The 21,586-nt window shown below is 38.8% G+C and overlaps 1 protein-coding gene across 1 annotated transcript in view; it reads left to right on the forward strand.

The window, feature by feature from the left end:
• Positions 1-3,981: 3,981 nt before the first annotated feature.
• AKT3 (AKT serine/threonine kinase 3) overlaps positions 3,982-21,586 on the forward strand; it is a 174,004-nt gene continuing 156,399 nt past the window's right edge. Inside the window, exons 1-2 of the mRNA XM_070950561.1 lie at positions 3,982-4,199; positions 16,235-16,374. Coding sequence (XP_070806662.1) covers positions 16,329-16,374 — 46 coding nt within the window. The 5' untranslated portion in view covers positions 3,982-4,199; positions 16,235-16,328. The remainder of the gene's footprint in view (positions 4,200-16,234; positions 16,375-21,586) is intronic.

A 21,586-nucleotide genomic window follows, 5' to 3' on the forward strand; every position in this document is an offset into this window, starting at 1 on the left:
TTGAACTAGAGTCATGATTACTTATCTTACTTTAAAACAATAAGAAGTGGTAAGTGAGTTGACATAAATACATAAGTGATGAGTTCTGTGCAAAAAATTACTTGGGAAATTCTGTATTGGTGTTAAGTGTTAGAATGCTAAAATGTCAAGTATGCACATCTTTAAATTATCAGTCTTGACTTATTTCCAGCACAGTGACAGTGTAATAGTATGTGGGAATGACCTTCAGGGATGAGGGGAAGAGATGCTGCCTAGGGAATAATCAGATAAAAGAGTGTATGTGTTTGTATGTGTTTGTCACCTGTAGCTGCATAATGGGTAGAAAAAGAAACTTAGAAAAGGTCTGTCCTAACTTCTTTTCAGGTTGTAAAAAAGAGACATGGTGTTTGTACTTTCATACTTGTAAGAGTCTGTTAATGTAGCCTTACAATAAAGTAGAATCCATTTCCTATCTGGTCTACTGATAAACTGACAGACATTCACACAAGTTGTCCTGCTTATTACCAACCATGCTTCTCTCATTACCTGTGGCTACCTGCGGGCATAGACACACCACAGTCTTTCCCTTGCTATCCAAATCCACCAGATCACGGTTTACTCGTTTATGGTTGGGGGACAGCGGAAGACGAGTGATTGCAATCCTGGTCTACAGTGGGAATTGATATGGGAACAAGCACTCACCTAAAAAATTTTAGGATATGCAGAAACAAAAAATTCTCTAAGCAAAAGAAAATGTATTAGCTAACAAAACTAAATAGAATTCCACATTTTCATGTGATATTCACCTTATACACAAACCAACTTCTTTTATCAGGTTGATCAGGCATAAGGGGAATGAGAACCATCAGATCTTGACACAAAATAAAGCCTTTGGACATAGGTTGGACGGACTGATAAAGAGACATTTTCTTTCTTTCCAGCTAGAATTGAAGGAAACTTAGCCAAATCCTAGCTTTTATACAGTCTATATTGCTGAGTAGACTTCTCCTCTTCGCACACAGCTAAGGATCCTGAAGTAAAATTCCCTTGGCAATCTTGGACCTCTATCCAGAAATTTCAAGATCAAAATTTCAATAAATTAAGGTGCTTAAGATGAAGTGACCCACGTACCGCTCTGCTTTATAGATATAGTTTGTGATTTCTAAACACTATTTACTGTAAAATGCTCAGCAATATTAGCATTTAGCAGACTTCATGAAGAAATTCATACATAATATATTTTCACTGAAATTAGAATAGCCATTGGAAATTGAAACTGCTTATAGTGAGAGCTTCTCGTCCAGAAACTCCAACTGTGGCTAGTTTTTTGAAAGATTTACAACTCTGTGTTTATCTTGGCAAGCAGAATCTTTGGGATGGAATACAAATATTTTTCCACATCTGCCTCCATAAACAATTCAGAAATACAAGTTATTTTGGTGTGAAAAAATACAGTATAAAAGGTCCTCATCTTACAACCATTATTTTAGCTACTGTTCAAAGTTACAGTGACACTAAAAAACTTACAACTGTTGCAGAATCCTGTTTCCAAATAAACTTCAAAGGCAACCCATGGCACAAGTTTGTGAGAATATGAGGATGTGAATCAGAGCTTTGCAGCCCTACCAAACTTACAACTGGTGTACCAGCCAAGTTTGGGCAAAAGCCCTTGTAGCCATGGCCTTCAGCAGCTGCCCTACAACTGTTTGGAGCAGTAAAACCTAATCAGAGCCAATAATAGAATCAGACTAATATTATCATAGACAAATGACAACTTTTTCTTAATGGAATTTGACTTCATTTTGACCCATCCAGGTCTGCAAAGGTGATGCCCAACCCACCCACTCGGGCATGAATGCCAGAACTATGTTAGTATCTTGAACTTAATCTGGTGTGTTGACATACTAATGATTCTTAATTTCAAACTGATAGATTCTCTAGGAATTGCATATACAGTATTAAATCACATGATAAAATAAATAATGCAGCTATGCATTTGGGTTCTCTGACAATTTTAAGATAGATAATATCTAGGTGTAATACCAGCAGGCCATACAAAGCTTCTTGGCAGGCTGTATGTTGGGCAACCCTGTTCTAGATAATTGGTTCTACCAGCGGTGAAATCCACTTACCTTTGTTACCGGTTCGGGAATGGGAGCATGCTAACACTTCTTCTGCGCATGCGCAGAGGGTAAAAAATGGGATGTAATGTACCGGTGGGTGGGCAGAGCCTCCCGCTGCTGGCACTACCGCTTCACGCGAGCCAGATAGATCTGGCTAGATTTCATCGCTGAGTTCTACTATTCAGTATATCTGAATTTAATTTCTTCTAACAGTCAGCTGAATTTTTTTCATTTCATTATCTCAATTTTAAAGAACATACTATAAGCTTTTCGCATTTTCTTTTCTCTTATGAAAATAAGCATGGAACTTGAGCTAGTATCTGAACTTGAAGTAGAGAACTGTGTCCTGAATATGCTGCTGCCTCTGAATTGGTGTTGACTCCTGGGGACTGCCTGGATTAGTTCTGTGGTTTTCTTGACAAGTTTTCAGAAGTGAATTGTAGTTGCCTCCTTCCTAGGCTGGCCCAAGGTCATTCGGCTGGCTTTGTGCCTAAGACGGGACCTAATAATGCCAGTGTTCAATACTTGTATAATAAACAGTTTACAAATATCAGTTTACAAATACAACACAAATTTTTTAATATACATCACAACAATCATGATTAAAGTATCTGAATTAAGCAAGCTAAATATCATACGGCCCCAAACTGCAACCAAGTTAATTATTTGACAGGCTGATTACTGTTACAAGTAAAATCAATTATATCATCCATTTAGAACAGAAGGGCAAAATTGCTTAGATTAGAAGAGAGCTAAACCCTTATTTGACTATAACCAGTATTTGTTAAGTGTCCATTGACGCTGAAAAATACTGTATGAATATGAATTGTCATGGTATCTATTTTTCAGAACTCTTTTTGCTGGAGGGAAATTAGTTTTAAAACAAATGCATCAAGGAACAAGTGAATTATATATTCCTATTCCAGTATTTGTGTTGTGTGCATATTTTCACCTGTCTGAAAAAGAGCATATATAATATTATCAGAGAACTCCCATAACAACAATAAAATCTGGCCGACAGATAACTTCCTTAACCAAGAGGCACCGATAAATTTGTGGCAGACGGGTTTAGGTTTACAGAGATTTTTAAAGTCATAAATATTGTTGCCGGCTGGTCCTGCGAAGGTTGCTGAAGCACAGTTAATGAAGGCCAACTACTGAGTTTTCATTATTGATTGGGAAGGGATTCTTAAATTTGACACCAGACAAACTTATTTTCCTTTCTCCTGTTTCGGAGAGCGAACCACCTAGTAGGCTCTCGCCCATTTTTCTACGTCCGAAACAGCAACCCTACTGCGGCACGCCAACACGATAGGTCCCCCACCTTCGACAGGTATCCCCTATCATGCAGACTGCGCTCTTCCTACTCGCCCGGCTGCCTTTCATCTTCGCCTTGCTCTACACGTATCCGTCGGTTGGTCAGCAGCCCCGACGCCTCCCTCTCTCATTCATGCCTTCACCTCCGTCCCCGGTCCCTCCCCGCGTCCTTCCCGCCGCCCGCGCTCTCGCTCTGTCTGGCAGCCCCCACCTTTTCCCTTGCTCGCTCCGTCTGGCAGACCCCCCGCTCCATTCCGCACGCTGGCGCTTCTCGCGAGATCTGGGGGATGCCGACGTTACTGATGCTGCTGCCGCCGCCACCGCCGCCGCCGCCTTGGAGGGGGAGACACTGGCGGCGGGGGTGGGGGGGAGCCAGTGACGTCGGGAGTTTTCCTCAAAGTCAATAACGAACCTGGCGAAGGAGGCGGCAGGAATCGAGCCGAGCGCTGGGCCCCGGGCCGCTCCGGGTGTATTCACTTGGGAAAGAGCAGCCGCCGCTCCTAACTCCCTGGATGCTGCGGCCGAGCTGCCCGGGCGGGCGCCTCCCTAAATAGCGGGAGAGCCACTATCGATGTAGCCGCCGCCCCGCCTGCATCTCTCAAGAGAGGCGCTAGCTGGAGTCGAAACCTTCGCAAACCACAACCAAGGTAGACCGCCGCAGCCGTGAAGGACTCACCCCGGCAGGGGGGACAAGGGAGGAGACATCGTGGGCGCCCCCCTGCCCGGAGACCCGCTTCCGCGCCAACGGCCGGCAACCGCCACCCTCGCCTTTTGCTGCAGGTAGGCAGGCTCGCGACCGCGCTGACAGAGGCGGGGGAGGGGGGCGCGCGCGCTGGGAAGACGGGCGGCGGCGGCGGCGGGGGGGGGATATTGGAGGTTGGGCTGGCTGGCTGGTAGTTCTGGGGGCGCGTGAGGCGAGGGAGGGGGGGGCAGTTGGGGAAGCCTCGCGTCTCAGGCTCCTTCAGGCTCCGGCTGCTTCTTCCCGTTCCCTGTGACCCAACGCGGCGTTCCCCCTAAACCCGCCGCCATCCTAAACGCGCCTAGTGACAGAGAGAGGGAGGCGGCGGCGGCTGCCTCGTTTTCTCAGCTCCTCCTCTTCCTCCTCCTCCTCCTCTACTTCGAACCAGCGCATGCAGCAGCTGAGACTTAAAACACAAGTCCTCTTCTGGTGTGTGTCCGGTTGGCGGGGCCTGCCGGGCTTCTGTGGAGGCAGGAGGGTTATGTAACATTAATATATCCCGTGGTGAGGGAGGGAAGGAGGGGGAAGGTGTGCGCCTGGCCACGAGGCGCATCATAACAACACTCGCGCGCGCAGCCCACCCCGTTATTTGTACGGAATGCTGTTGTAGCTGAAAGGCCGTTGAGATGGATGGCGCATTACAGTTACACGTTTCGCTTCTCTCATATGCCCAGCCTCCCTCCCTCCCTCAGGAAACTCTCTTTGGTCGCCGTGCTTCCTCCTTAGATGTTCTTATCTCTTCTTACATTCTTTCTTACATTCTGTTCTAAGGCGTAAATGAATATAAAATGCGCTTAATGAAGGATCCTTCCCGTTTTCTTCCTGTCATAACAAACCTGCGTTCTAATAATAGAGACAGCAAAAAGATAGCCCGCTCTTCCTTGCAGAAGTCCACTGGTGCAAGTAAACAAAGCTTGCTTGTTTACATCACGTCTGCTGGACAGCCATGGTTACTGCTTTGCATGTAGAGGCGTCGATGTACGTTGTGACATGTCTTTGATACTGCTTTCCTTCAGTTTATGCAGCCCACGGTTCAAAGAAATTAGTACATGCAACCCAGTCTGAAAATTTCAGTGCAGTCTTTTCCGGTATTGTATGTGGGATTTTCTTTTTAGTTAATCAGTCACTTCAGTTAAAATAGCATAGTGTTCTGTTCAAATCATTATTTATACACCACAAATGATGTACTTATAATGTTGACATATAGGATTGATGAGAAGGCATCAAACGTTTTTGTTGCCTCTGCTTAAAAGTTCCACTTTTTTTTTTTAAAAAAAGAGCTACTGTATTTGAAATCATACAAAGTTATATAAGTTATGAAGTAGGCAAAGTAGGCAAACATTCGTTATATTTCACAAAGCTATATGATTTGTACACACAGGAGTAAACAAATAAAATCTGAGGACTAAATTAAATTTACAAATTCCTACTAGAAGTAAACAGAATGCTTTATGAACTTTTAATATGGAATAGTTTCTTTGCTTCTCTAGTAGGATTTAACATAAAGTACTATATTACATAAAAGGAACTACAATTTCAACTGAACATTTTTAGTACATATTTCTTCTGTCTTTGCCTCCTTTGTTTGCCTGTAGAAAGTGTATTCTCTTTTGGATGAATCGATTTTCCTTTAAAAATCCTAACTGAAATTCTCATTATTTCTATTTACTCTCAGTGGAAGGGTTTAAATTGATCCCAGTATCTTTCATTTGATTGATCGCTACTTATATTTGTATTTGTTAACTGGACAAGATAAACATGTTTATTCAGAAGAGGAATGTGCATACTTTATAACAATATCAGAAATTCTGCTTTTCTATATTTGGTTAATTGTTTTAGATTTGTTTCCCCAAAGATCTTTTCCTTGTTTTGCAGTTATTTTGAATGTTTATTTTACATTATTTAACTTCTACAGATTATTCTAGGAGCTGTTATATAGTATTTACCATGCATTTCAAATAAAATTTGATTTTTTCATTGATTGGCTTGCTATATGGAAGTTTATTTAGAAGAAATATCACTGTTTTTCCTAGCCTGCAAATAAGACATGCTTTGAATTGGAATCAAATATATTATTTTATCTATTTTTAATTTAAAGAGTACTACTTAAACATACTATTTTATTTTTTCATGTAAACAGTTCATTGGGAGTAGGAGGGTAGGAGATAAGTTCTTCTGAGTTCAAAGAGATTTATTTCCATCTAAAAATACATGTGATTAATGTCTTAACATGTTATTCTGGATAGAATCCTTGTGTTTCCATTGAAGAAACTGGCTGTATAAATACAAAGGGGAGAGACAATTTGTCCTTGTAGCCCACTGCATATTCTGAAAACCTATTACTGTATGATATACTGAGGAGGAACCCTCAAAAATAAACTTTGAGGAACATGGAAAAAGAGAAATCTCATTGTATGAATAGATGTTTATATATGCATATTTGACTTCACTCACTTTTAATACCTGAAAGTAGTAATTATGCAAATGACAGTCTAAATTTTTGAAAATGTTTTTGACAATTCCGGTCAGTATGTACTATAAATTGTGATCAAAATAACAAACTTTGTAAAATGGTTTAAAATTAAAATGAACATCTATATCGTAGATATATATCAAATTAAAACTATAATGACAGTTGGGGCAGTGGCTATTGCTCCCAGCTCAATTCACTCCCAGTTTAGCCTATTGTCTACTTTTGTTTACTTATATTCATGTCCTAGTGAAATAAATGGAATTTACTACAGAAAAGTCTGATTAAGCTTACAGTAGATGGCAGCACCTAACAGCTCTTGGTTGATCTTGAAAAGCTGAGCAGGGTCAAACTAGGTTGGTAGTAGGATACAACACCATTGGGAAATCTCAGGATATAGCAAAGACTAGTATATTGAAAAAAGTCCCTTAAGAAAGCAGGGACAAACTGCTTTCATACTGTTGCACTATACTACATTCATATATGCAAATAATTATGTCAGGTGTTAACTTCAACTTGAGCTAGACTTTTTCAAAGTCTGATTAAATTCGGACTGAAGGCTTTTAAGGGCAGGAATAATTTTTTTAGTCTGCAGTACAGTAGGATTTTGAATTAAATGATATAGTTAAAAATAAAGAATTAACGTTTGGTTAATTTTTTTCTTTAAATGGAGACCCTAAAATCATCTTTATAACTCATAAAAGCTGTTTTATCCAAAAGTTATTCTGGAAGCTATTTCTGTAGAATTTGTTAAGGCTTACTATTAAGTGTTACAATCTATATAGTTAACAGATCAGAAAACTATACTAATGTGTTTGAAAGTTGGAAATTGCTTTAAATCACCCTGCTTATTACAAAATATTGAATATTGTGTACATTTTGTCTATTGCCACAGTGTGATAGTGAAAATCTGGGAAAAGATTGAATGTATATGAATATTGACTAATTGAGCAAATTCTTAAATGGTTTAATTTATTTTGAATAAGAATGAACTATTCTTTTTAAAGGTATATTTTCTACTGAGCATTTTAAAACAATTTCAGAATTGTTTTTTTCTCTCTTATTACATGCTTCTTCAAAACAGTACTAAACCAACACAGAAAATAGTACATGTTAATTTGCTTGGGCTGACTTTATTAATTTATGAAATTGTGAAGAAATCTTTTCTGTGGTCATGAAGACCATGTTCATATCATAAAAATCAGTTACATGCTTATAAAAACCTCTTACCACTACATTTGAACATAGCTTGTTTATGAATTGGATTGTGATAAAAAAACTATCAACAGCATCCTAATTTTGGTTGTGCAATGTTTCAATAAAATTGTGTTTCTTAGAAATTTACCTGACAGATTTAAGAAAGTTTTCCAACTAAACCAGATCACATATAAGGTGTGTCAACTTTTGATATTGATGCTTTTTTATATCTCAGTAAAAATATGAATGAACAGTTTGTAAATTATGTGTTGCAAGTTGTATAGGATTTCTTGGTGTCCTGATTTTGAAAGAAATAGATACTTTAGGAAATAGTTTCATTTTGTCAGTAATAGGTATGTGTCCTTTGACTTCTTAAGATACTGATTCAGGCCTTTAGTATATAAATATTAAAGTATATTCTAAAAGTTAACAGCCACAGCTATATTATCTAAATTTTGAATTTGATAATTCTGATATTTTTAAATTGGAGACTTTAAAAAGAGGAAGGATAAATGGTTTTATCTCATGGTTATAATGGAAAACATGTTTTCTGCCCTGAGCATAAATTGTTACAGAGATGAACATTATACCAATTTGGGGGATAATTACTGATGTAGAAAGAGATGCTGAGTAGATGTTCAATTGCTGTTTCATGTAGGAAATATTATTTCCATTACTTCTAATATATATTTCTTAAAATCATATTGTTTACAATGATGTTGTTTACAAACTTTATTTGCAAGAGTTTCTTGCTCCTTTCACAGGAATTGATGCAGAATGCTATAGAGAAAAAGAGAAGGCAAACAAAAAATAGATAACTTTATCCTATGAATATGAATCTTACTCTGACAAATTAGAACCCAATCTTTATGTATGTTTTGAACGCACTTTATTGGGTGAGTGCCTATTGTAGAGATTACATGTAATTTCCTTAGATATCTCTGAGATGCTTAGTGATCTCAAAATCTTTTTTTATAGATTTTTTGGGATTGCTTAGTATTTTGTTTTGATTTTTCATCTCTGCTCAGTTGGGATCCAGAATTACATTTTATTTCTCCATTGCTGTAGTGTCAGTTATTTGTTTATCAGACATAACTAGAATTAAAGAAAATAACCAAAACAGAATATTGTTTTGGATTATGGAAATTATTATAAGGCGGTTTTTTTCTAAAACAGAAAATCTGATACGTTGCGATTATTTGATTATCAGGTTAATCAAAGAATGGCCAGAATTATTTCTATAATTAAACCAGATTGGTCTAGTGGTTAAGGTACCAGGCAAGAAACTGGGATACCATAAGTTCAAGTCCCACCTTAGTCATGAAAGCCAGCTGGGTGACTGGGCCACTTTCTTTTGTGGAGAAAATAGGAAAAGAAAAGTGTTGGATATATTTGCTTCAAATATATTCAAAACTTGAATTATATGTAAAAATAATAAAAGTAAGATACAAATGAATGATAAAATATAATAAATGCTTGTAAGAGAGAGAAGCATCAATATGCTTCGTTTGTATTTGATAATAGCCAATGAGAAATGCTTCACTGGGGCGATAGGTAAGTATATCAAGTATACTTTTGGCAATTCCATGGAGGATCTCAATAATTTCTGTGTCAGAGCAGAATTTATAAGATGCTGTCTAGATTAATGTTTTTATTCTGGGCAATAGAAGGCAGGCTGATTGTCTGAAGGACCCTCATTCTCCATCCACTGATAGTTTTTCTGCATCATGGTAGACTTTCTAAATTGCTGCTTTCTAAATTTGCTTTAAAACAAATATATGAATGACAGTTAAGATACTGATTTGTTTTCAACCTTCTCTTGGTCTTTTCTTATTGCCTTTGTTTGTAATATTGCAAAGGGAATATTGAGAGAATAGCACATATCTTGTGACTGTTTTATCCTTGAAGATGTTTAGGTTTCTTTTAGAATTCTTTTCTCACCATTGTTTTCCAGACTTAGGTCTGAAGGAAAACAAGTAGATGTAATGGGGAGTTTCACTTTGCAACCAACCTTTACATGCATTTACAATAGTCATAGTGTCCTTTGGTCACATGGTCATCATTTGCAAGTTTAGTAGCCAACTTCTGGCAAGCAAAGTCAATGGAGAAGTTGGCAGTAAGTCATGGTCACTTGATGTCATCCTTAACGACTACAAGTGATATGCTAATTTTGTAAGTGCAGCAAGTCATGTGATGCATCACTTAACTGTATTGGTTAGAAACCAAATTGCTGGTCATCTCTGGTTGTTAAGTGAAGATTACCTGTAATCATGTGACTCACCTGTTCAATACCTTCCTATTAGACTTCTTTTTTGCTTCAATAATATTATTAACTTCCTGAAACCCACAGCTGTAATAATTTCTTTTTCATGACCTGCAATGTTTGGTTAGTGTGCTGTTCATTACCAATGAACTTTGTGAGCATATACTTTTGAAATATGTAGAAAGGAAAAATTCTAAAGCAGTGTGGAAATAAATTTTTATATTCATGTTGTGTATTTTATTTTAATTTTGGTCACCCCTAAACTTTGGCATGCTGGCAGTAAATTTAGCAAATTACGTTGTTAAAAGAGATTGAGATTGGAGGGAAGAGCTGAAGAGTTTAGTGTCAGCACCTAATGCTCCCCCCCCCCAAAATTAGGGAGAAAGATCAACAAGTCTGTTTCTCCCATCTTTTTTTTTTCTTTATTGGAGAAATATGGGTTTCTGAGGGAGAGAGGGAGGGGGTTTATCAAGGGAAAGTTTTTGGGAAGCTTGTTCTGAAACTACTGCCTTTGCATGCATGTGGCTTTCTTTCCCAAAGCCTATCAAGAGCCAGGAGAGGTTTGCAGTTTCCCAACGGCCAGCTGATGGAGATATAGGTTCAACCTACAAATGTATTTCTCTGGCATTGGAATATGGTGCTAGGTCTTAATCTTGGGGGGTTCTTCCCCCCCCCCCCCCGCTAAGCTGTTTTTGCAAAGGTTGTGCTGCTTGTCTGCCTCCTTTATGGATCCAGCTGCCTCCCAGGGCCTTCCCCATCCATGAGGTATCCCATGCTTGCTTAATGACCTGTTGATTCATTTAACAGCAGGATCAGGGAGAGGAGGGGTAGGGGTCTTTAAACAAGGCTATCTCACTTAATGGTTTTCACCACCACCACCAACCTATGACCACAATGGCAGGCCCCATTGTGATCATAGGTTGAGGACTACCTGTATTAACCTTTTCTTCTCGGTTCAGATGGTAGCCTCTTGAAGTTGCAAGCAATAGACCAGGTGTCTGGACAAGGTCTATATTGGACTACTGGACAGTTGCTAGTACTTGGATTTGGAATTAGATGGCAATAGTAGCAGGAGGGTGGTGGTCTTGAGAGAGGAACTGCTTGCATCCTGTAGCTACCACTGAACTGACCATATGAAGTAGTGGCCACCTTATTAAATTCGTCTACCACTTTGGACCTTGGTATTTAGCTGGGGTTTTCCTGCAAGAACTTGACAATAACAAGGTGTTGAATTGGGGATTTTTTGTTAGGAAATTTTTGATGGGGGCTGTTGCTGGGTGCAACAATCTTTTTCTGGATGCAAGTGACAAATATTGAACCTGGGTTATCCTTACCTTGTATTTGATTTTTATTTTTCCACTCTCATTGCATCTGCAGAGAAGTGACCAGTGACACTAGTCAGGATGACCCAATTCTTCCTGGATAAGAAGAGTCAGAGATAACATAGGACTGTGAATGAGAGAGCCTTGGAGGAAGCAGATTATGGAATTGCCCTTGAAAAGCATTTAGTAATAACAATGGTCCAGAATATAAGGGTGACAGCAATTTGGGCTGTTCTGTGATTTGCGGGTGAAACATTTTTGTTTTGCAGATTGCACTGGCTCCTAGTAGGCTTCTAGGAAAAATTCAAAACTGGGTATAATCTGTAACAGTGTTAGCTAACCTTTTCAGGACCGAGTGCCCAAAACGTGCGCCCAAACCCCCGAAATGTAATGCGCGCATGCACCCTACACATGCGCCCCACCCTGTGCATGTGCGCATCCCCCCATACCCTGCCCCCCCCCCCCGTGCATGAGTGGCAAAGACCCAAAGACCAGTTGGCTGGTGGAAGGTGCACATGCATGTGCGGCGGAGCTGAACTGGGGTGACGGCTCGCGTGCTGACAGGGCGCTGTGTGCCACCTCTGGCACACGTGCCATAGGTTTGCCATTATGGATCTATAAAATCCTACATGGCACAAGATTAGATTACTTACGGAAACTTCTGTCTTCAATTGTCTCTGCCCAACTCACCAAGACTGATAGAGTTGGCATGCTCCAAGGCTTTTCTATTAAAGGGTATCATTTTGTGGGAATTAAGAATTGTCCCTTCCCTGTGAAAATGGCTCTGATCCTGTTGGCTTTTTGTAAAGCGTTAAAAGCTCGTGATGTTCCCATAGGGTTTTGGACTGGGGTAAGTCCCATTTTCTAATTGTTGCTGTCTCAGTGCTTCAAGATAGAATAGTTTTTTGACCCCAGGCAGGTGTTATTGTAATGTTTTTATAATTGATTTTAGAAATTGTGTTATTGTTTCTGGTTTTAATTCTACTGGAATATTTTGCCCAAAATGAGATAATTTTAAATTATTTTTTGAAGGACTTTTTAATATAAAAATAACTGTTTTGCCTCTAATGCAGTTCTGAACTTCAAAATATATTTGGAATGTTAAGCATTTTGAAATCTTTTATCATTAATTGCAATCTCCAAAATAACTTGTTTTCTAGCTTGTTTTCTTAATATACAGTATTCATATTATGCATTTAGGATAAGAATTCATGGTTTAATTAGGAGATGGATTTAATTAGAGGAACCTTGGTGGTTGGAATGCAATATTGCAGGCAAACTCTGTATATAACTTGGAGTTTGATTCTGTTGGGACTCAAGATTGACTCAGCTTTCCATCCTTCTGAGGTCGGTAAAATGAGGATCCAGCTTGTTGAGGGCAATATGCTGACATTGTAAACCGCCGAGAGGATTCTGTAAAGCACTGTGGGGTAGTATATAAACCCTAGGTGATATTGTAATTTCTATTGTTAAATGATCACCAGAAAGAATTTTGTAACATTAGTGTATGGAGGAAACTGTGATGAGAAAACAATGATGGAATGATGGAATATATAGTATGACCCCTGGCCTTTTGAGTCTACATTGCATTGTCAGAAATCAGAACATCAGACTTGGTTTGTGCTGTAGTGTTCTGATACCTATTTCATGTTTTTCTATCCCCCTTCCCTTGTAGATACTCATGCTTCCTAACAGTGGAACTAATTGCCTAATGAGATGTTCAGTACCTATTACCAAATGTCAATAAAGACTGATCTGTCTTTCATTTAAGTTTTTAAAATCAAATTCTTGTATTAAGCTTGTAATATATTAAATTGGGTCCACTAGGTTGTGTAGCTTCCAAGTATAGCATCCAAGTACATAATTCAGTGGTTTGATATAAATACAGGTAGTCCTCGATTTATGATTGTAATTAAGACTGAGAATTATGGTTATAAGTTGTGGCGGGCCCCGATTTTACGACCTTTTTTGCAGCAGTTGTTAAGCTAATGCAGTGGTCAAGCAAATGTTTCAGCTGTTAAGCTGAATTCACTGTGGCCTGGTTTTTCTGGAAAATGGAATTAAATGCTGGTTTCTGGCAAATGCTAGTAAATTGGGGTCACATGATCACAGGGTTCTGCAAAAAGCTGTAAATACAGACTGGTTCCTGAGCACCCAAAGTGTGATCACATGTTCACAGAGCGGTGCAGTGTTGAAACTTCAAAACCAAATCATAAATCTCTTTTGCAGAGGAGTCCATCATAACTTTGAATGGTCACTAAGCAACTTGTCATAAATTAAGGGCTACCTGTATTGTGTTTGTTTGGCTTATTTTATGATGCAAGTAAGGATATCAAGACGTGATCAGATTTGTTTATTTGTTGTTTTGGGGAGTAAGAAAAGATTGTTTCCAAAAGTCTTTACTGATCAGTAATATACAGGTTTTGGGGAATCATTTCACAGCTGATGTCTTCGGAATAAAACTCATCAGCATCCAGATAACATGATTTAGCACTACTTCTTGGGCATCATAAGAGGTTTTCATATTAGTCAGACTGATGAAGAAATACTTTCTTGAATTTCTTAAGGGAGAGTTTAATTTCTTCAGTTAACTGAGTGACAAGCAAGTTTTAAAGAAATAGGCAACTTCTTGACAATCTTGACAAGTTCCCAGCAAGATTTCTAGTGACCAAGTGATCACTGTAAGAGCAAAGCATTTTTTGGTGCTTTTTTTTTGGCTGGAAGAGGGTTAGTCTCAGGAAGATAAATTGTTCCCTATTTCTCATCTGAGATCTTAAAAAAATAGTTCAAATTTTCCTGTTGAAATTTAGTGCAAAAATAAGATAATTTCAATGGTGTGGTTTCAGGCAGTTTTGCAGGAAGTTGGGATTTTTAAGAGAGATTTGCGGATCTCCCATATCTAACTAAAATCATTCTTGCTGGATTTTGTTTCTTAAAGGGAAATTAAAAATAACATATAATAGTCCTCGACTTATAACCACAATTGGGACTGGAACTTCTATCAGTAATCAGTTTGGCTGTTAAATGAGTTACCTCCAATTTTATGACTTTTGTTGTTTCAGCTGTTAAGCAGATCACTTTGATCATTAAGCAGTCATGAAGTTTTAAATTAATCTGGTTTTCCCCATTCAATTTGTTTATCAGAAGCCCCCTAGGATGATTGCAAATGGTGATCATGTGACCCTGTGAACCATTGTAAATACATGCCAGTTGCCAAGTGTCTGAACTTTGAACACATGATTGTGGGATGCTGCGATGGTTTTAGACATGTACTGAAGTTATTTTGTGAGGACTGGTTGTAAATCACTTTTTTCAGCACCATTGTAACTTCAGTCACTAAGTAAATGCTCACCAATATCCATCACAGTGATGTTGAAATATAGATAAAGGCAACTTGTTAAAAGTATAGGTATTAAGAACCATAGTTTATTGATGAAATGGGTGACAAAACTAATGATTTTTATTTTGGCCAGGCTAATTTTATTCACACCATGCTATCCTGATGCTAGATAAAAAAAATTTGTTGTTATTGTTGTTATTCAAAAGATTTATTGCTCAAACTTGCACTCAAGACTCTAGCCAACTATAGTTCAGTACTAAATTGGTGCCAGTTAAGGGTCAATGGAATTCAAGAGAGGTTGGGCTTGGACCATTTGTGGCAACATAATGACTTTAAGCTGATCATACAATTAATCTGCCCCGTAGCTCTGCTTGCTCTTCTACATCGTTTCACATTTTTTATAAACTATTCTATGTATTATTTTTTGGGGGAAATTGCCACATTGGGAGGGCCTCTGCACATCTTCATGTTGTGCACCAATTGTCTTCTTTCCTGGATCAGGCGGCTCACAGTCATTTATGCCCTCCAAATTGGACTACTGTAATGTAATGTACATGGGGGTGCCTTTGAAGAATACCTGGAAGCTTCAACTACTGCAGAATGCAATGGAAAAGGCAGTTTATGTGTACTTCTAGAAACCTCTGCTCCGCAAGCTACATTGACTGCCAATCTGCTTTTGGGTCCAATTCAAGATGCTGGTTTTAACTTTTAAAGTCCTTCATGAAATAGGACCTTGTATCTGAGGAAGTGCCTTTAGGTCAGCGGTCACCAACATTTGTTCCCTGTGAATGGCAGGCAAGTACGTGAGAGTGTGCGCAGCTCCATTTGTGCGAGCAGCGGGAAAGGGAGTTTTGCGTGCAAGTACAAGTGGCTACTGCTTGCATGAGGGGAGCTTCACGCGCAAGTGCAAGCATCCACCGCTTGCATGGCCAGGTTCTGCACAGGCCTGGTGGTTGGGGACCCCTGCATTAAGTGATTACATCAGCCAACCCCATTCAATCTGATGGAGAAGACATACTACCAATACTATCTTCAAGGGTGTTACATTTGATGGGTACCAGGAGGCAGGCCTTCTTTGTATGACATTTGCCTTAAGAAACATTCTTCTCAACCCCCTGAAGTCATGTTAACTCCATCTCTGCTATCTTGGAAGTTTCTTAAGACTTTGTTATATTATCAAGCTTGGGGGTCTCAGCAAGCTGAAAACTTTTTGAGACAATCTCCACCATGATTGATATTTTGTTCATTCTGTGTGGTTTGCATAATTTAAAGTTTTTATAATATTTTCTTTTTCAATGATTTTCAATGATTTTGTAAATATTTTTATGATTGCTTTATGTATCTGTGATTTTATTCAATTGCTGTATGCTGTCCAGAATCATTTTTAGTGAAATGGGTGGCTGTATAACTGTGATAAATAAATAGGTTGAGTATGAAGCACTGGGACATCAGAAGAGTTAATTTTTGTTTATTTACACTTTCAGGCTGCTTTAAAATATTGGAAAGTCAGAAGAATAAAGGAATTCTAAAAGTAATACTGCAAAATATTCTTTAATCTGAAGGCTCAGTAGAGCCATCATGAGCGATGTTACAATTGTGAAAGAAGGCTGGGTTCAAAAAAGAGGTAAGTATTAATTGAAATATATATCATAGAAAACATTTAGATATTAATTCTCATAATTAAGTATATATTCTCACTACATATGGGGTAGTGTATTATATATTATACCTTAGGTTCTTTAATGTTATATCTTGCTATGCGTTAATATAAATAGTCTATAACTGACTATTTAGTATCATCATTTTTGATAAGCCCATTAATATGTAGACCAGTATAGGTATTCTGCTGCTGGTATAAGTGATCTAAAAATTATGAACCAGCAATTTCAAATTTTAAATAAATTAGAATATAGGAGAAAATGTTTATAGAGGATGAAGAAGAATCCATAATATACATTTTATAATTATTGTAAAAGTTATTTTATTTATCCCTTGATTAAATAGTATCTTGTCTATTATCAATTTTCCAACTAGGCATTTGACTCCAACTAGGCATTTGACTTCAACTTCAAATAAACTATAGGCTAGAGTGGCATATAATATATAGGTTTAATGTTTGTTATATAATGCATGTATCTTGATAATATCAAAATAGTATGAAGAGTTATGTTAGAACAAAATGTTAATTCTTATTAATCTATTTCTTATAAAATTAACCAATAATGCTTTTCGTCTAGTTTTTAAAATGATTTTAATAAGTGACAAAATCAAATATAATTATACTATAGCTATTTATTATAATTATGTAATACATAAAAATACATGGAGAATTTCCAGATTCAAATTTATCTTAAATCACCCTCTTAGAAGACATTAGAGAAAATAAAAGATAAAAAAGGATAATTTTTAATTTTGATATTAAGAAAAGAAAGTCAAAGTTTAAATCTGGAATTCATCTATGCCCCAAATAAGACTAATGAAAGATTCTATGAAAAATTCTAATAGAAATTGCAGATGGGGAGTACATGAATGAAATGCTGGATCTGAATTTAGATAAATTCACTTCTCAAAGAGAAAAATGGAGGAAAACTCCCCAAAGGGTTTTTCAATACATTGACACTCTTGCTTTGATGAATGCTTGGAGACTACAAAACCTGAAGGAAGGGGCTATATATTTTTTTCTGTAAGACATAGTAGATATTCAATAATTGATATCTGCTGGGTTTCTAAGGCTCATATCATTTATTAAGGAACTGGAAATTCTCAAATCCAATTTTGAGAAGAAAAATTACTTTTCAAATAGAGGGTGAATAACAGTCTGTAAAGAAGTCATATTCCAGAAATATAAAAAACCAAAATGTTTCTTCAACATAAATACAACATCAGGAATATCATAGACAACAATATTGGAGATATGCAAAACTGATATGAGAGGAATTCTTATAATGTTTGCATCAATGTAATAGATGAAAATCACAAAGGAAAGAGGGGGAATAAAAGAATTAGAAAATTTCATGAAACTAATCTAAAACAGGTATTGAGAGAACTAAATAGAGTTAAACAACAATTAATGGAAATAGAAGAGCTCCAAAAGAAGATATATCAAACATTCTCATGATGAGAATGCAACATAATTGAAGTTTAAGGGCCATTTAGTTTGTTTTTGGGGAAAATGGACACAGCATCACAACTGAGATCCACACCCAGTAGCCAGTGCTGGATGCTGAATTTTCTCCAGATAAAGGAGGAAGCATGAAATCAACCCCTCTGATCTCCAGATGGCTGTTTCCCATGAGTTAACGGCAAAAATGGAAATTTTTGCAGTTTACTTACTAGTTGATTGGCTGGAAGAAGTGGAGAGTCTATCTAGGTTCACTGCTGTGGCGCAGCCAATGTAGACACAACCACATTTGGATATAATTATTTTTTAGCCTGAGAAAGACTTGTTTTACAACAGATAAATATTTCTCTTGTTGGTTTTCCTTTTTTGGATTGGATAATAATTTAAAAGAAGAATTAAAGATTTAAATATGTGGAGTAGTTGGTGAAAAGTTCAGTAAGGAATGAGAAGAAAGTTAAAAACTGATGAAGGGGAAGTTTACTTTATAAAAAGATTAATTTTTATGAAACTACATTGCAAAAATCCTAACTGAATTAACATTCAAACTTTCCATGGGAACACATTTGCTATATATTAAACATATTAAACAAAAAATTAAAGTACCCTGAGTAGATTGAATATTTGGTTGTAGCCATGGACACATAGATGTGCATGCCTGCAATTACAGTTTTAAAAACTAGAGAAAGTTTGTGTTTATCTTATCTTCTGTTTAACAGTTTGGTTTCAAATAATGATGTATAAGGCAGGAAGAATAGAGGGTAGAAGAGGTTCCTTAGAACAATTGTTAGAGAAGGAAGATAAAGTGATAAAGCAATTTCTTTAAGGTTTACTACACATAGTGTTTGATGAATTGGGATCTAAATTGACTCAGTCACTTGAAACCCTATTCAGTCTTTGAAAAAAAAACACAGATGGAAGACTTGATAAGATGAAAGGTGGAAAATTCTGTCAAACAAATGTCTGGAGATATAAAATAAGTTAAGGATAAGATGGACATTTTAAAAAGTAAATGGAGAATTGGAGAGAAAAATGAATAGTGTGGCTGCGAACTCAGAAGAGATTCAGTTTGATATTTAAAGCTATCCCATGGAGCTCAGATGAAAACATAGAGGAAAAATTATACCAGCATTGACCAGTTTTTTGGACTGGGAAGATGAGGATATTGAGGCAAGAGAGATTCATAAGGTACATGTATCTAATAAACACACATTTTTCCAGTAAGGTGCCTCGAGACTCCAGGCATGGGATGACTCTTGTAAGCTCTATAGACTGAGTTTAAACTGAAGACATGCCCTCTGCTCACGGTCCCCAGTTTCGACTCAGTCTAAAGCTCGACTAGACATGGGAGAGTGAGCTCTGAGAGCAGATTAGAATTAGGCTGATTTTGCAAGTTTTTTCTGGATAGTTGCTGAAAGAGAGAGGAATCCTCAAAGAATTACAGCATGAAGAGCCCTAGGCTTGAGCCTGCTGTCAACTAAGAAGCTGAAAGAGCAGGACAATGGAGGTCAGAAAAAGACCAATAACTGCAGGCGTCATTTTGGGGGGATAGCCTGAAGGGCCATTGGCTTGAGCCCGCTACTCTGAAACAAGAGGAAAGCCTCGAAGGAGCTGCTGGCTGGACTGCGAGGATCGCAGCGCCAGTGTTGCTGCGTCGCTGGAGAGAGAGGTTTGACTTTAGTGCGTTAGTAAGGTTAATAGAGTGCAGTCAAGCAGGCCTACCAGGCGTGGCTCCAAACACATACCCTCTAGATCTAAGAGTGGGGTCAAGGGAGCTGCAGCCACGATAAAGGCCAAGGCTGTCACTAACAAGAAGCAATCCAAGGCCCAAGAGAAGGTGGAACAAGGACTTCAGAGGGCTTTAGAGAAACAGGTGGCAAAAGGGGCAAAAGCAGCAGAGAAAAGAATGCAGCTAAGCCCCCTGGTGGACAAGGAAGTTATGGCAGGTCCTTCTTACAACCAGATATTGGAGTCAGACAATGTCAGTGCTACAGGAGGCTCAAATTTTCAGGAAGAGCCAGGTTCAGTACTGATAGCAGACCCTGATCCATCAACAAGCGGCATGTGGCCTCCACAGTCTCTGTCACCTTTATCACAAGAGTGGGCGGTTGCAAGTCAAAGAAGACTTCCGTCCAAGGCCACTTTCACTCCCATAGCAGTGGGGCTCTGCCCGACGGGAAAGGGTGACACATGAATGCCTCTTCTGGTCCAACAATGGATTTCTGAGGCAGTTAAAGAGAGGCTTTGAGGCTGGCAGGCAGAATTTTCACCAACCAGCATCGGTGGAGCCTGACCTGCAGGTTCAGGGGAGATCTTTTCAGGAACCAAGGAATTTAACCGATTATCAGGGTTCGTGTTCTCCAGACTCTTCCTCAAGGAGTGATAATTCTATCTCCAAGGAAGAGGGTCTGATTGATCAGGAGTTATCAGAAGATGAGGGAATGGTGCCTGAATAACCTACCTTCAAGGGTTTGTTCTGGCCTCAGTTTAAAACACTACTTTTTAAGGCAAAGAGTTCGACCCAGCTGGGTACGGACTCGTCAAAGCTTGAGGCTTCTCAGGAGACAGCGGAGCCTATGACAGAAACTGAGGCCATTCCAGCGCCATGACTATTTATGGACGTAATTCAATGTCAGTGGGTTTCTCCTGGGGCTTATCCCAATCCCACATCCTTTGACAAAAAATTTTACAATGTCACCTCGGATCTCACTGAGCTTCTGCGGACCCCTGAGGTTGACGAGCCAGTGATGGCATTAGCATCCCCCTCAGCTACTCTTACTGATGCGTAGAACGTCTTTAAGCCAGAAGGAAAAAGGGTGGAGACTGCCACGGCCACTTCCTTTTTTACCCAAGCATCACTGCTTTGGTTGAAGCAGATGCAGGAGAGAGTACCACCCAGTGACCTACGGATTCACCAGGATTTCAATAAGGTGGTAGCTGCCGCGGAATACACGGCGGATGCCACACTGAATTCGGCAAAATTTGGAGCAAGGGCCATTGCCTCTTCTGTCACAGCGAGACATCTCTTTTGGCTAAAACATTGGCAGGTGGACACAAAGAGGAAGTGGAAGTTGGCTTCAACATCTTTTAAAGGGGCCAAGCTATTTGGAGCATCCCTAGAACCAATTTTAATGGAATCTAGGGACAAGAGGAGAGTTATGCCATCGATCTCCAAGAGGTTTGATCTCCGGCCCTCTCCTCTGTTCTGTAAGCCTAATTTTCGCCTGTATGTAGGGTCAGGCTTTTAGTGACAACAGAGGGGTTATGCACCCAGGCACTATAATCAAGCATGGTAGGGGTTTGTGGATAAGAACAACTTGCAGCCCCAGAACAAGCGGCCCTTTCAAGGGGGGGGAACCACCCTTTTTGTCGCTCACAATGACTCCAGGGCCACAGCTCCCATTGGTGGCTGGCTAAGGCTATTCTCACACCAATGGGAAGAGGCAACTACAGACAACTCTCTCTTGGGTGAGAGACCATAAGATCAGGTCTCTCTAGAATTTCTCTCCACTCCCCCGAGGTTTTTTATCCGCTCTCCTGTATCCATGGAAGTGATCAAAAGGAAGATCATGGAAGCCGCCATACATCATCTACTGGATATACAGGCAGGGGAGGTGGTCCCAGTAGAACATTTCATGCTGTTTGTGATTCAGAAAGCCTTGGGGTAAGGGGGGGTTGAGACCAATTCTCAAACTCAAAGGACTCAACAAATATTTAC

This window comes from Pituophis catenifer, unplaced genomic scaffold (assembly GCF_029215685.1).
Source record: "Pituophis catenifer annectens isolate HBS135680 unplaced genomic scaffold, rPitCat1.0.hap2 SCAF_1, whole genome shotgun sequence".
Lineage (NCBI taxonomy): Eukaryota > Metazoa > Chordata > Lepidosauria > Squamata > Colubridae > Pituophis > Pituophis catenifer.